General features: G+C 41.4%; 1 protein-coding gene across 1 annotated transcript in view; it reads left to right on the top strand.

Annotated features, from left to right (window-relative positions):
* The window catches only part of DST (dystonin), a 494,547-nt gene that overhangs the window by 399,499 nt on the left and 79,510 nt on the right, over positions 1 to 15,538 (top strand). Inside the window, exons 60-61 of the mRNA XM_060021645.1 lie at positions 11,485 to 11,646; positions 13,151 to 13,321. Coding sequence (XP_059877628.1) covers positions 11,485 to 11,646; positions 13,151 to 13,321 — 333 coding nt within the window. The remainder of the gene's footprint in view (positions 1 to 11,484; positions 11,647 to 13,150; positions 13,322 to 15,538) is intronic.

The raw sequence follows: 15,538 nt of genomic DNA, 5'->3' as shown, positions 1-15,538 counted from the left end.
AGACAGACCTCTTGGGTTCCATTCTTTTTTTTTTCCCCCCCTTAAACTTAACCTAGGAAACAGCAGTTAATGTCCTTGACAGGATAAAATTAATTCATGTTTAATACCAACACAAACATAATGATTGAAAACAAATGCTGTTCTGAACCAAAAGTCCTAATTCACTGTCAGTGAAAGCTATTCGAAGTTTCCGAAAAGAGATTGGTACTACCCTTTATGTTACTTTAGCTGGGTTTTTAAACAATGTGGATTGTTTTCCTGCTTCTAAATATTAGTCATTGGATTAAAATGTCTAAAGACTGAGGTATTTTCTATTACTGTTGATAACCCAGAGTACCGTTTTTCTACTTATACTTCTGTATTATTGCATTAAATTCTGTGTACACAGTCATAAATTCCTAGGCAGAAAGGAAAAAGTCCCCCTATCCCTACCTCCTGTTAAAGATTCCTGCTCAAGATTATCTTCAAATCTAAACTACATTATCAGGTAATATTAACGTTTCCACATTTCTATTTTATTTTTCAAAGACATACCAACTCTATACAAGGAATAGGTGCCACCCTTCCTATGATGTCATCAACAGCCAACTATCCCCACACTGAATTGATTTCATTTCAGTGAAGAGCACAGAAACTTGATGTTTTAGCGAACATATACAGTCACATCCCAGCTAAATATATGACCCTCCCCAGCTCCATCTAGGCCGTGGTAAAAAGTTTTACCCACAGCCTGCTTACTGTTTTTTCTGGCCACTCTGTTGCTTCTCCAGTTGTCATTCGGTTTGTTCCCACAAATGAACACATCACTGGTACAAGTCTCTCTGAACCAAAGATTTCTAAAAGCAGGGAATTTTTAAACCGAGTTGAAACCAGAGACAGAGACCGGAACACATGTAATTGTGCTGTGATAAATGTTCTCTGGTCCAGGGGAAGGCAGTGTGGAACCCAGGCATCCTCCTGAGCATGTTGGGTGAACTAGAATGCCAGGCGCCATGAAGCTGGGGAAGCCGGGAGGTTTGAGTCCTAATTGTAAATGGTATGGCTGAAAAAAATCAATTTCCAAGTATCCTCTTAAGATATTTATTAAATGATCCTACAACAACCTCTGTAATGTCACCATATTTTTAGAGATAAAATTAAACTGTCCAAAGAATGCTTTAATAATGATTTCTCAGTGGCCCGTATTGTTACATAGAGGTCAATGACAAATTGTTCTCTGTTTTTGTCAAAAACAGGAGCAATTTCAGTAAAGCTGTCGCAGAAGAGGTTTTTCTTGGGGAAATATTCTTACTTGACTGGATTTTTGTTAATGAGCCTGTGTTATCAGGGAGGTTTCGTAACACCTTCCTGCGGTATTTTTAAAGGTGACAATGTTTTCACTATAGAAACTGTACTTTGATGCATGGGCTTTGTAGGAAGGTCACATTATTCAGTCAGCTATATCAGAGTGGCTTTAAGATGTTAGGAAGAAAGAATATCACCTATGCTGGGCAACACAGAAGGCCCACCAAAGCAGAGGCTGCACGAGGCCACTATGATGGTGCTGATGTGATGGCAAGGTTCGTAAGACTCCATGGTCGCACCACACACACCAGCAGAGCCAGTGGGGCCTTCTTCCTACTCCGAAAGGCTGTCCTGGTGGGGAACGTGGCACGAGGGCTCTTTCCATGTTTGCTTCTAACTAACGCCATGCTCTCGGTGTCATGTGGCCTCTTAACTCCTATGGCTTCATTTAAGATCCAGGAGTTAGACGTAGGAAACAAACTTACGGTTACCAAAGGGGAAAAAAGGAGGAAGGGAGGGATAAGTTAGGAGTTTGGGATTAGCAGATACATACTACTATACTATATAAAATGAACAACAGGACTTACTATAGCACAGGGAACTATAGTCAATATCTTGTCATAAATGGTATATATATACTATATATATTCAGTTATATGTATATAACTGAATCACTTCTTTGCTGTGCACCTAAAGCTAACACAACATTGTAACTCAACTATATTCCAGTTTAAAAAAAAAAAAGATCAAGGAGTTCATGTAGGTTGTTCTGAATGCAGTTCCAGCCAGAGATTTTATACCAGGGGATTTTTTGGTGGTTTTGTTGTTAACTGGATAAATTTGTATCTTCATTTTAAAGTGGTTCTCCCCGCCACCCCCAGCCCAGACACACCCACCGGCACACACAAAGCGCTAGGCTATAGCATCTCCTGTCATTATCATGGGCCTTCCTTAGATAAAAGGAGATCTACATAATTTATTTTACTCTCATGGAAAGTTGCTTAAAGGGGTGTGTGTGTGTGTGTGTGTGTGTGAGAAATGGGAGCAGAGAGGGAGGAATTTGCTTTGTTGTTTCGAAATGATGCGTTGGTTTCTGGATAAGAAAATTTGATGGGTTAATGTTTTTTAAATGTTTCTCTAGGTCTGTAATCATTCATTAAATAATAGCTTCGGGTAGATAAATGCTGTGATGGTAACTTCCAGGAAGAAGAGGAGTGCATATTACAGATCCTCCTTAACATTCAAGATAAATTCCCAACAAGATCAGTCACCCTGTTAAGTGTTTCTGAATTTGTTTGCTTTTGTCATGGGGTCTGAATATCCTATTTTCCTTCAAATATAAATTATTTTCCACTGAAATAAATAGCTACTGCATGTTCATCTGATGACTATCCTTGAAAACCCTTGACCCATTTATGTGAAGCTGTTTATCAGTTTATCAGAAAACTAAGAACACAGGTTGCTTTCCGTTTTCCTGAGCTAATGGCATATCAATTTTGAAAGAATAATAGAAATTGTTGTTTCTAAGGCCTAGTTTTGTACTCACAGCAAAAAAATACCACATCTCTTGTTTGGCTTCTAATCCATATTTCAGGAGCACCTGGGCCAGGAAGATACTTTGGTCAGTTTTTATGGATAATAGTGCATTTACTCACAAACATTGTCCATTTACTGCACTTGAATTTCCTAATATCTCTAGCCTTTCAGCTCTAAAAACTCCATGTTTCAGTTGGTAAAATTAGTCTTTTACCTTTTCTATGATGTGGATCATTGTACTTTGTGGTAAGATTTTTCAGGAACTTTTCTTTTAAAAGATTTAATTTAATTTTAGAAATATAGAATGAGAAAATTATACTGTTTTGCTTATAATTCAATTAGCATTTGTGTACTTTTCTAAAATCATCTGCCTTTAGAAGATTTTTTAACTGAATCACATCTAGTAGGCTGTGTAAAGTTATGTTTTGAGACCAGTTTAACGTTGTGATTTCTGTATGTATGAAATAATACTGTTGACTACTTTTCAGAAGAACCTTACTCATTTTATTCATTGTGTATTTCTCTCTTACGAAAATGTGAGAGAGCTAGGTATCACGATTAGCGTTTAACACAGTTCAGTACATCTCGATTTTACTAACTTTAGAGACCATAGCATTGAAAGTAGCTGCATAAACCAAATTTAGGAAGAAAAGTTCAGCCAGTCCAGTTCTGCGCTAAATGTGAGTTCTTTTATGTTATCCAGATAGATCTTTGGAATCTGATTCCAAGTCACAAAGATAAATATACAAGTTGTTGTCATCAATACCAATGTAATATTAAGAGTACAAATTTCAATTTGAATCAGAATCTATTAGGATCGTCCTTTGTAGAGTTAGTTGAAATCAGCTTAATAAAATAGGAATTCAATTATTAAATAAATGGCACATCCTTAAACATAATCAACTAGAGGACATTTTCCCATAGCACTTCCTGCTTCCCAGCTGTACTCTGCTCACTTTCTCATCCATATTCTCCACTTTACTGTAAGCCATGAAGGGGCGGGGGTGCTGCATCTCTGGGCACCAGCACTTTGCCAGGGCTCTCCGTGCTGTTTGGTAATAGTGGGCACTGTTTGATGAATGGTTGAGTTTATGAATGAATTGTCTATGTAGCTTTAAAAGTGTACTATCCACATGAAATGTGAGGTTGCTGTTCTTAGCTTTACAGAAGGTTAGAAGACTAGAATAGAATTGTGCTAATGATCCAGAGTTAGAGCCTAAGTTGGGCAGAATTAGGGCCATTTTTTCTTATGAAAAGTTCTGGGAGGATCTCTGTTTAGAGAAAGGCCCTGGTCCACATTCTGTGGAAACTTTATTATTCATGTAGCCATGAATAAATGGCTTATATGGGAAGGGAGTGGCAACTGACAGTCAAACCCTTAGTTTCTGCTGATTCCAGCCTAGGGCACGACCCACTGTTCAAACGTGGTAACTGTGGGCACGTTTTTCTTTGTCTTATGATCCACATGTCACAACAGCCTGTGTGATTAGACAGGATCAAGTGCTTGTTGCAGTATTTCACTTCTTGACTCTGAAGAGTGGGCATTGATATTATCATGTTGATGGGTTGTTTATTATGTATATATTCCCTTCTAGTTGGCTATAGATATTTTTTCCAACTTCATGATGGCCATATACTGAGTTGTATCTAATAATTGTTGAATGGGTGTGTAACCTGTAGAGTTCCAGTTATGGATAGATTTTTTTTTTCAAAGATTCAGTTCTTAGGTTTATAAAAATCATTTTGGAATATTTTCTTATGAAAGGTAAACAAGGTCCATCCCACATCTTTTCTGTAAAGTTATCAGAGAAAGTATAGGGTTGTTTTTAATAGAACTGTCTTCACTTGGGGCCAGCACAGTGTTACTTATGTTCAAATGATTATTTTGTGAGATTGAGGAAAGAAAATCTGCCCTCTATCTGCTACTCTGGCATGGTTGCTTATTTCATAAGATAAGGAATGGATAGATTTTACTTTATTTAAATGAATCTATGAAATTTCCCCCCACACACACCCAAAGGCTAAGGTTTGGCTTGCTGAGTTAATTTTCAAACAGTATTTTTAAAGAGTGTTTATTCAGTAGATTAAAAAAAGTGGGTGTGATTTTGTTAATGAAACATCCAGAGTCATTTAACTGCCCTTGATCTTTGCCTGAGTCTTGCATCAAATTCAAGAGGAATGCATGCTTATTAGTAACGACTAATATTCATGTCCGCTAATATTCATATTCTTCTTCTCGAAGAAGCTTAGGAATAATTGATTCTGGAGAACAGTTCTACTTGAACTTGGGTTTTGAAAAGAATGACACAAGAGTCGACTTGAAAGTGATGCGCGCTCTGCATTTGCAGACACTAAACGTCTAAGAGTCCGCAGCTGCAGCGCACGGGAGTATGGTTTCATCAGAAGGATGGGGACCTGTTAGCCCTTATCCCTGTTTCCTATTCCCAGGGGTGCAGTCCCGGCGGGGCTCCTGGTGTCTGTTCCGCCTCTGCTCGCCCCTCCCCCACCTCCCCAGTTACCAGATACGCGAACCCGCGCCGCCCTCCCCGCGCCTCCAGGACCGGGTCTGGTTCGCGCTGATGTCACCACCAGGCGGTTGCCTCGCAGCCGCCCGCCTCTGGGCACCTCCCCCTCAAAGGCTCGAGGGCTCCCGGCCGGACGGGGCCGGAGTCCGGGGGATATGCCCACGGAGTCCGGTCTCGGGAGCGCGTAGCGGCGGAGTGGGAGCCCGGGCCCCGCGGCGGCGAGGGGCGCGCGGTAGATGCGCCCCCGGGAGCGCCCGGGCTCGGGACGCCCGCCCGCCGCCTCCAGCTGCGCCTTTCAAGGCCGGCGGGGTCCCAGCAGCCCGAGCCTTAGAGGAAGCCCGGAGCTCTTCTCTGCTGCAGTTGCCTCAGGTGGATCCGTCGTCTTAAGGAGGATCAGATAAGAGTCTTTGAAAACGGCTTTTTTTTTTTTTTTTTAGGGGAGTTTATAGTACACCGTGCTTTGTGTTTACTTTAAACGGTCGCTGGATTGTACTGGCCTGGCCGCCCAAAAGCCTATTTTTTCCTCTTTGGATAATTCTGAATAGTCTCGAAGAAGCTTAATATGGGTAGAAAGACTGCCTTTCGAATCAAGATTATTTATAGCTACTCCCAAAAAGAGTAAAAGAAAATTTGAACTTTCTTACCGCATTAGACTTAACTTATTTTTCTCTGAAGACTTGTTCTGTGCCTTCATTGGAACAGTCCATGGTCCCTGGGTTTGTCTTTTAAGTTTCTGAACCTTGGTTTATTTATAAAAGAGATGGAGTTTTGCAGGCCGTCTTTAAGTGGATTACAGTTAACCAGAGCACTGCTGAAATTAACATTCAGCCAGCTAAGATGCTGGCTCCTTTGGAAATTTTAACCTGGAAATCTCAGATGCAAAATTAGAATAAAAAGGGAAATGGACCGACAATGGAATGTTCTAAGTGTTTGAGCCACTGTTAAGTGCATTATTTGGTTTCTTTTTTCTGTGTTTTGGAGTATATGAAAGGGAACTCTGGGGGCCTTTCTGGGTAGGAGGAAGAAGGAGACTTCTGTTCTCTGCTCATGATGCACTTTATTTTTGAGAGTCATTCTCAAACCACCAGGTAAAGGGAGGGTTGCAAAGTAGACCGGTGCCCTGCTGCTGGCCTTAAACACCTCATCTATGACGACGTGTGTTATGTGAGATGCGTCCTTGGGCTGGAGACACTTTATAGTTCTGTTCAGAAGTGTGCTTTGCTGAAAGATGCATTGCCTTATTTCCCACTTTCTGTGTCAAGAGCTGCAATATTTGTTTTAACTGTCTCCAAAATGGGCAAGCCTCTGAGCAGACCGGACTGTTTACGTCAGAATCCCCCCTGTGTAGGGAAGGGTGAGGAAGAGGAGGACCTCAACATCGAGGACTGTTACGTCCCGCAGCGCTCCATCTACGACACGGTTAGGCTGAATGAGCAGATCGACTCTGGTTCCAAGGGGAGCCTGTCTTCCAGGCATTTCACAGATCGGACTTTACCCTACAGTCACAGAACACTGGATGTCAGTTCTTTATGCTCCAATGGTGCCCTTGCTTCTTCCAGTGCATTTGAGCTGAGAGGCCGTGAAACTCACAAACTCGATGAAAAGATGATCTTTGATGCCCTCAAACTAAATAGCGATATCATCCGAAGCACAGGATTACCCAAAGCCAAATCTCACGCAGAAAAGAAAGAGCATAGACGGTCATGGCGAATGTTCGTCCCAGCCAATTTTATGGATTATGCAAACAAAAGTGAAAGCTCTTTTGTTGAACCTCCTGATCTGTCAGATGCTGTTACCAAGGCTGGCAAGTGCAGAGGGGGTAGTAATTCTCTCACGTCGGAGGAGGATGACTCTGGGTTATGCAGTCCTCCAGCCGAGAGGGAAGAAAAACAGGGCATTTTACCTGGAGACCCATCCCGAATTAGAAGCTTGTCTTCTGCTGAAGATATTCACATAGCAGAGCAATATAGACCCTTTTTTTCTGTTAATTCCATCAGCGAACAGAAAATCCCCTTGCTTTCATGCAGAAGCGCCCACCTTGATGACAACTTCAAAACGATTTTACATGATGTTTCTCCACCAGAGGAAACAAAACGTGTCAACGGTCAAAGGGAAATCCGTGGTGAAAATTGCTGCCTGCAGAATGATGTCAAAGAGAGCACTCTTAAGGCTGACCCATTCATTTTGCCAAGAGAGGGAGAAAACAAGTGTATTTCTAACCCCAGAGAAGAAGGAAAAACATATGGACCAGGAGAATTACAAAGCACAGCACGAAGTAGGGAATTTATGGGAGGTTCTCCTGAGGATTTGCCTCTCCCTCACACAGATCTGGGGGGAAATGATGTAGATGGGGGTAGCACAAGTTTAGTAGAAAACCTGACATTATTGACACAATACGATTTGGAAGAATCCAACGTAGCATCTCAAGAGGACATGGAGGCTCCCCTTTCTGCCCAGGAGATGGAGGCGATCCCTATGCAATGCTCCCCCAAATTCAGAGCAGTAAGAAAGAAAGCCACTGCCCGAAAAACAAGGGCCCGGGCAAAAACCTTGGACCCTGTCTGTAATGGCTTTCACTCAGTTCAGGTAATTAACGGAGATGGGAAATTCTGTGATGCCCAAGGTCTGTGGTAGTGTTGTCAAGTGGCCACTGGTGTTTCCAATCATGGTCAATCCGGTCTTGTCTTTGGGGGGGTTTGACTAGTACCCTACCAGATGACAGATATTGATATGATCATAACAACAAATTAATTAGGGACCGTTTTTGAGGAGCGTGATTATCCCCAGCTGTTTGGAGTCCTGCTCCTGGTTGTAGAGACGGTGGCTGTTCCCTTTCATTTGAATGCCTCCACTGTGAATTTATGTTAGGCTTAGGCTTTTCCACAAATTGTGGTTTAAGACCCAGCCATTTAAGGGCAGTTATATTGGATTTATTAAGCTCGAACGGGCTTAGGAAGGTACCAACACAGTATTGTTTTGGTCTGAGAAGTGCTTTCCTCAAATTGAGGACTTTTTACACCTTCTGAAAATATTCTCTAAGTAGCTCTGCATGGGGGAGAGAGCTACTTTTGTGCTGTATTTTGCCCCTCACTTGTATAGCCCCTCACTTTTGGTAAGTGGTGAGTGAGGTAAGCAAGTAAAGCGTACTGCCTTGTAATAGGGAGAGGTTGGTTGTCAAGCCTGTAATTTTTTTCTTCCCACTTAGATTGAAGTTCAGCTATTTTGGTCCTTTTCCTAAGCTCTTCTGGTAAACTTTGCCTCAGAGGTAATTTTATTTTATTTTAAGCTTCTCTTGTGTTTGTGTACTCATGGGTTAGATTGGGGGGAGAGTCTCTCTTCCTAGGTATTTTGTTACTGAGAGATAAGGAATTTGGACACTATCAGTCTATGAAATAATTGCTCTAATCAGGGATGCCCTTTCCATGAGGTTGCATTAAATGGCATGCTAGTTTGAAAGCTTAGCAGAGTACTTTTTCTTTTTTACTGTATTTTTACAGTTTATTTGTAGAAAGTAAACTGTTAGGAGTATATAGATTCTTTAGTAGTTATCTTTTTTTAACCTTAGTGTATTTTTGTTAGCACTTGAGAAAATTACCACAGACTCACCCAGAACTACGCTGATAGGCAACCCTGAAATTCATTTCTTTAAAACCAAGTCCAGGGATTAAGGCAATTTACTGGAACGTTTTTATTAGGTTTTTGTTTTGTTTTGTTTTGCCCTGAAAATTAGCTGTGAGGGAGAATAAAACTTTCCCCTGCATCCTTATGTATCAGACAAGTTCCTGGAATTAAAAATGTAGCAGTTTCCCTCCCCCCTCTTTTTTTTGGTAAGTAGTAAAACATATCTACAGCTATTAGTTCCTAGAAACAGTAACTTGGAAAGTGGTATAGAAAAGAAGTAGGATCATAGCACCAAATTCTGTTTTCACTACCTTCCTGTAAGTTTCTATTGACTTATTAGGTAAATTATTGTCTTTTTTAAAAATCATGAAAGACATACGGTAATTTTTTCCCAATGATTTGGGGAATTCTTATAATTCTTTGTTTATGTGTAGTTGACTTTTTATACTGAGTATTGTTATATAGAAACAATTAGCCAGTGTGGAAACTGTCTGGATTTTCTGTGGAAGAAGTTTGGGCTTTTTGCTAAGAGGGGACTTTTAGAAGAGATGATCATTTATTTGTTTGCTGTTCTTTAATTTACTCATTCATACTATAACACAGAAGTATCCTGTGTGCTGGGCTTGCTCCAGAGTTGGCAGAGTTTGTCTCTGGCAGCCTCTACATCTTTCAAAATTATTTTCCATACTGTGCCTGTAATTTTTTCTTAAGTCCTATTTTGATATTTGTTTTTATTGTTTTCATATATTCTGTTTAACTGTTCATTCACTTGGACTGTTGATATACTTATATAGTGGCCTGTTGTATAATGACTCAGCGCCCCAAACCTTGTCTTACCTTAATCTCTAGCTGAAGCTTTCCTTCCTAAGTTAAATTATTTGCCTTCCTAGCATCCTTCAAGCCCTATATTAAAAACATTTGTATTATCTGTGAAAGAATTGAGGTACCCCCCCAGTATTATCTATTGAGGGGTTATCATCATATACCCCAAGATATAAATAAAATTTTCTATGCTGATATTCATTTGGCAAATCATTAACAGGTCCATATTACAAGCTAGGTACCGTGGTAGGTCCAGGGTATAGAACGACTATAAGGAAAAGAAAAATTTATGCTTTCGTGGAACTTGCATTTTACCCTAATACATTAATTAGATCTTTTGCCAGTTACAGGCAGCGGGGCCTATAAGTTGGGTGGGATGGAGAGTCGGCAGGGAGAGTGCTGGAAAACTGCTGACAGAGCAGGCAGTGATCCAAGGGTGACCAGGGTTGCTGTGCCGGCCCTGTGTGATCAGATCCGTGGGGTGAGGCCTCCGTGCATCCTGCAAGCCCGTCGTCGGCATCTTGACAGGCGTTGAGGGGCTAGACGTGTAGGAATCCACACTATTGCAGTGCCCATCTACCTCTTTTTTCTGTTTCTTTCCCTGTATTTGCCCCTCTGGCTCACGTCATCTTCTTGTCAGTGACCTCCATTTCCAATTTGAGTCTCAAATGTCATTTGCCAGTTAGCAGCAGGCATCCTTGGAAGGGCCTATAAGGATTCTTGCCAGGAAGGCTCATCTTGGGCCCTCGTTACCATTTTGCTCCTTAGCATTTTCTATACCTTCTTTTTTTTTTTAAATTGAAGTATAGTTGACTTACAATGTTGTGTTAATTTCTCCTGTACAGCAAAGTGACTCAGTTATACATATACATACATTCTTTTTTCTATTCTTTTCTATTATGGTTTATCACGTATATTGAATATAGTTCCCTGTACTCTACAGTAAGGGAACTCGTTGTTTATCCATCCTATACGTAATAGTTTGCATCTACTAACTCTAAACTCCCAGTGCATCCCTTCCCCCACCTTGGCAACCACAAGTCTGTTCTCTCTCTTTTAAATTAATTAATTAATTAATTTTTGGTTGCATTGGGTATTCGTTGCTGCGCGCGGGCTTTCTCTAGTTGCGGCAAGAGGGGGCTACTCTTTGTTGCGGTGCATGAGCTTCTCTTTGCAGTGGCTTCTCTTGTTGCGGAGCATGGGCTCTAGGTGCATGGGCTTCAGTAGTTGTGGCTTGTGGGCTCTAGAGCGCAGGCTCAGTAGTTGTGGTGCACGGGCTTAGTTGCTCCACAGCATGTGGGATCTTCCCGGACCAGGGATCGAACCTGTGTCCCCTGCATTGGCAGGTGGATTCTTAACCACTGCGCCACCAGGGAAGTCCCACAAGTCTGTTCTCCATGTCTGTGAGTCTGTTTCTGCTTCGTAGATAAGTTCATTTGTGTCATATTTTAGATTCCACATGTAAGTGACATCATACGGTATTTATCATTCTCTTTCTGACCTGAATGGTTTTGATAATATTGTGAATTTATATTTAGTTTACTTTCTCATTATTATTCATAAAGCAGCTGTAACACATGAATAGGCAACAAAAATCTTTATTTCTAATAATCTATACCTGATGATTGGACAGATGTTTATATTTGGTGGCTGTTAGGTACTATAATTCATATAATTATTGTTCTTTCCAATGCAGGTGTTTCAAAAAGAAGAGATTGAACCCTTGCAGGTTAAACAGCAGGATGTGAACTGGCTGGGTCAAGGCCTCATTCAGAGTGCCGCTAAGGGCACCAGCACCCAGGCCTTGGAGCGGGACCTGGACAATGCCAGTGCACGATGGAAGACCCTCAACAAGAAGGTGACGTTACCACCCCCTTTGCTGTCATTTCTGTGGATTGTTCTTCTCCAGCATTTGCTGTGACCACCAGTCGTATTTCTAGTAGCCAAGCTTCCCTAAACCTGCCTGTTCCTTGACATCCCCATGAACTGATAGCCCACCCTAGATGCCCCCAGGGCTTGCTGGGCAGCACAGAAGCAGGAAGGACCTCCCCCACCCACTGCCCCCACGAGGATAGGGACCTGACCGCACAGCTGTGACGGCAGGCGGCCAGGATCCTGGCCCTGGGCTGGTGGGAGCACACGCACCTCCAAGGGCACAGGGGCTACTTGGCTCCATAATCAGTGTCCCATAGGGATCTGGGCTCCCTGTTGCCAAATCCTTTACTTATTTTGCAAAGAACTTGGAACTCTCACTTTTTATGTGAAACCTAATTTTCAGATGTCAGCAACTCACTCCATACTGTGTAATAGGTCACACAGTACAGCTCTGAGTCTGTTTGCCCTGGACTAAGGGTTTGCACCTCGCTATAGATCATTAAGTCCAAATACTATTTTACTGATAAGATGTAGATCCCACCTTTTTCTAAATGCCCATGATGGAAAACACTGGAAAATAATGCTCTGATGTCTTAAGAAGGTGACGCTGACGCACAGTGGCAGCTCTTTATGTGACAGAAATGATCAGAAAAGGATTTCGGGATGGCAGTGCTCATCTAGTGGTGGTCGTGGTGGGGGATTGTTCTTGGAGTTTTCCTTGCGTTGAAATGTGAAGCAGTGGCTGGATCTCAGAATGACATTTATCCTTCTTTAGAGTTTGATTCATACCACAGCACTCCTCAAATACAACTGGGATGCAGTGTCAGGTGTGAATACTTTCCATGGAGCTTAAAATATCTTGCCAACTACTTTTTCAGCCCAAAAAGAAAAGACCTTTGAGGGGGCAATAGGATATCTCTATGCAGAACACAGAGACTCCATTTACTGGGCGACAAAGGCGCTGGCTTGTCGAGAAAGGACTCTATAGAGCTTGGATCTAGCAGAATTTAATTGGATACTTCATAGTTATTTTGCCTAGCAGAACGTAATTCTGATTCTCCCCACAATAATATTGTTGTTTAAATCTTAGTCTTTAAAAAAATATTCAACAGTAGGAAATAAAGAATGAATCCCAGGGATAATGATAAAAATGAATAAGGCACTGTTTCTTTCAGTAACCTTAAAATATTTGAACCATTCATTGCTAATCATAAATGTATTGGATACTTCCAGAATCTCAAAGCCTTCCCCTTTTGCACTGACTGGTTGAGATGGCAACCTTATCTCCTTGGCTTACTTGCTAACTTTGCGTTTGTCTCCTTTCCATCTGTATCCTGCCCACTAGCAATGCTTTGGGTGAATTTTAAGTGAGAAGGAAAAGAAAATTTGTGACCAGATGGGAAGATGAGCGTGGAAGTGTTGGCTGGTGGGCAAATTTCATTTTTCATGAATGCAGTAGATAACTGGGGATCCCTGGTGCTGTTCAGGTGGCCCAGCGAGCAGCCCAACTGCAGGAGGCCCTGCTGCACTGCGGGAGGTTCCAGGATGCCCTGGAGTCCCTACTCAGCTGGATGGTGGACACCGAGGAGCTTGTGGCCAATCAGAAGCCCCCATCGGCAGAATTCAAGGTGGTGAAGGCCCAGATACAAGAGCAGAAAGTAAGTTAGCGGAGCTTTCGTACTGTTTCATGTTAAATCTTAACAATGAGAGTAAAAGTTCACCTTGTGACTCTCTTTATTTGTGTTAATAGGATATCCTCGTTAACTGGTAATCAATGCTCTAGACATTGTTTTGTTAGTCATTCAACAAATATTTGTGGACCATCTGCCACAGGTCAGCCATCGTTCCAGGTGCTGGAGATATATCATTGACTACAAACCATAGACGTTCCTCATCGAGTTTAAGGTTTAGTGGTAAGGGAGGAACGGGGAGAGAGAGAGACAATAAACAAAGTAAACACGTAAATGGTGTTACATTAGCCATCGATAAATAACACTGGGATGGGAGATAAGAGTTATTAGCAAGAGACAGAGTGCGAGGGTGGGGGACAGGAAGTGCTGAGTGGAGGGGTGTGTGTGTACAATTTTAAAAAATAGTGTAGTTGAGTTCGAAGACATCACTTACCGAAAAGGTGACTTCGAACAGAAATATTGTTCTCCTGTGTATTAGGTTGATGCACATGCAATTGCCTATTTTATAGAGTCAGTATGGGCAGTTTGTTATGGTTCAGCCTGTAGTGACATGGCAGAGAGTTGATTCACATACGCTGAGAACCATACTGCTGTGTCTTTTGATTCAGCAAATATAGGACCCAGTTGGAAAGACACTTCTTAGAGGGATGGTCACTACTTGGGGCCACATGTACAATTTTTGTGGTCATTAGGAAGCATTTAGTGACCTGTCCAGTATTGATTTGTCAGCCATGACTTGAAATGACACGTGGGGGGGTGGCACCTGGCACACAGCACACTGATAAGGCTTCTCTTTAAAAAGACAGGACCTTTAAAAGGAAGAGACTGGATTAAGAGGCTTAATTGGGTTTTGACACCCAGTACTACTCTCTCTAAAAATTCTTCGAAGACTTTAGTATCTTGGGAAATTAACTTATTAGAAATAGATTTACAGGTATGGATTAAAGAAATATAACAGGAAACACATTGCATTTGTTTGATTTTTGAAAAAATATGGTAATATATAATGATATGTAATAAAATAATATATATGTATAATTTATATAATGTAATAAATATATACTATAATCTGGTGTTAAATATAATAGTATAATTGCTACCATTCACGATTTAAACATTTATTATTTGCCCAGAGTTAATGAACTGTGCTTAGCCAACAAAACCTGTCTATTGATTTTGCTTTCTTAATTGCTAGAAGCTGTTCGTTAAAGTTTACCAAAAGTAATCCACTTAATTGTTCTCTTTACTGCCTAAACCACTTGTTGTACTTTGATTTTATGATGGCTCTGACCTGTGTCAAGAGAGGGCATCTCTTCCCCTTCTCTTTAGCCCTGTTCCCCTCCCTTCCTGCTGTGGTGGCCTTGATCCCAAAGTGACAGTGAGAAAATACCCTTCCACCTTGTTACTTCTGGGTGACTGTCTGTGCCTTTGGTCCTTAGGCATCAGTCAGGGTCAGGTTAAGGAAGCAGTGCGGTACTCAGCATTCTGTACACCTGTGCCTTCCTCACTGCTCTTCACACAGGGCCTGGGGATTGCACTTATTCCTGAAATACTTGTTTTGATTCATTGGAGGAAGGGAATCCTGATTTCTGGCTACCTATGTCAAACACTCCCTTCCAGGTTTCTCAAAATGAAGCATTAAATTGAAATTTTTTCCACGGCTCAATCCTGAAATATTAGTCTTCCTTAGCCAGCTTTGGGGATTTCTGACATGTTTCCCCCTCGGTTCATTGTGGAAATGATATTTAAAGGCTCTTTTTAGTTTTCATCCTCGTAAAGAATTTTAGGAGCTATCTTACCCCCTAAAAGCAACCAAGAGCCTCTAGTTGTAGCCTCACTAGCTTGTGAACTTGGTCTGACTTTCAACTTCCCTTCTGCGTTGGATTGTTTAATATGGGGAAAGGTTTTGAAAACAGCAGTGATTTATAATGACCTTTTCTATCTCAACGGGACAGATCACTGTTGATTGTTTAGGGCATTCCCATTTCATTATAATAATTGGGATCTTGCGCTCTCAGTGCAGAGGAGTTATCCTAAGTGGCACATTCTACTCCATTACTTCATATTAACAAGTTAATAACGAATGGTTCAGTGGCCTTATCAATATTTGTTTTATTTAGTATGAAAAGCCGCCACCGCAATGTTTGACACAATAATAATGAATCATTAAACAAAATGAGTTTT

This window comes from Delphinus delphis, chromosome 10 (genome assembly GCF_949987515.2).
Source record: "Delphinus delphis chromosome 10, mDelDel1.2, whole genome shotgun sequence".
Lineage (NCBI taxonomy): Eukaryota > Metazoa > Chordata > Mammalia > Artiodactyla > Delphinidae > Delphinus > Delphinus delphis.
The sequence above is the reverse complement of the archived record's forward strand: the minus strand, read 5'-3'. Positions and strand labels throughout refer to the sequence as shown.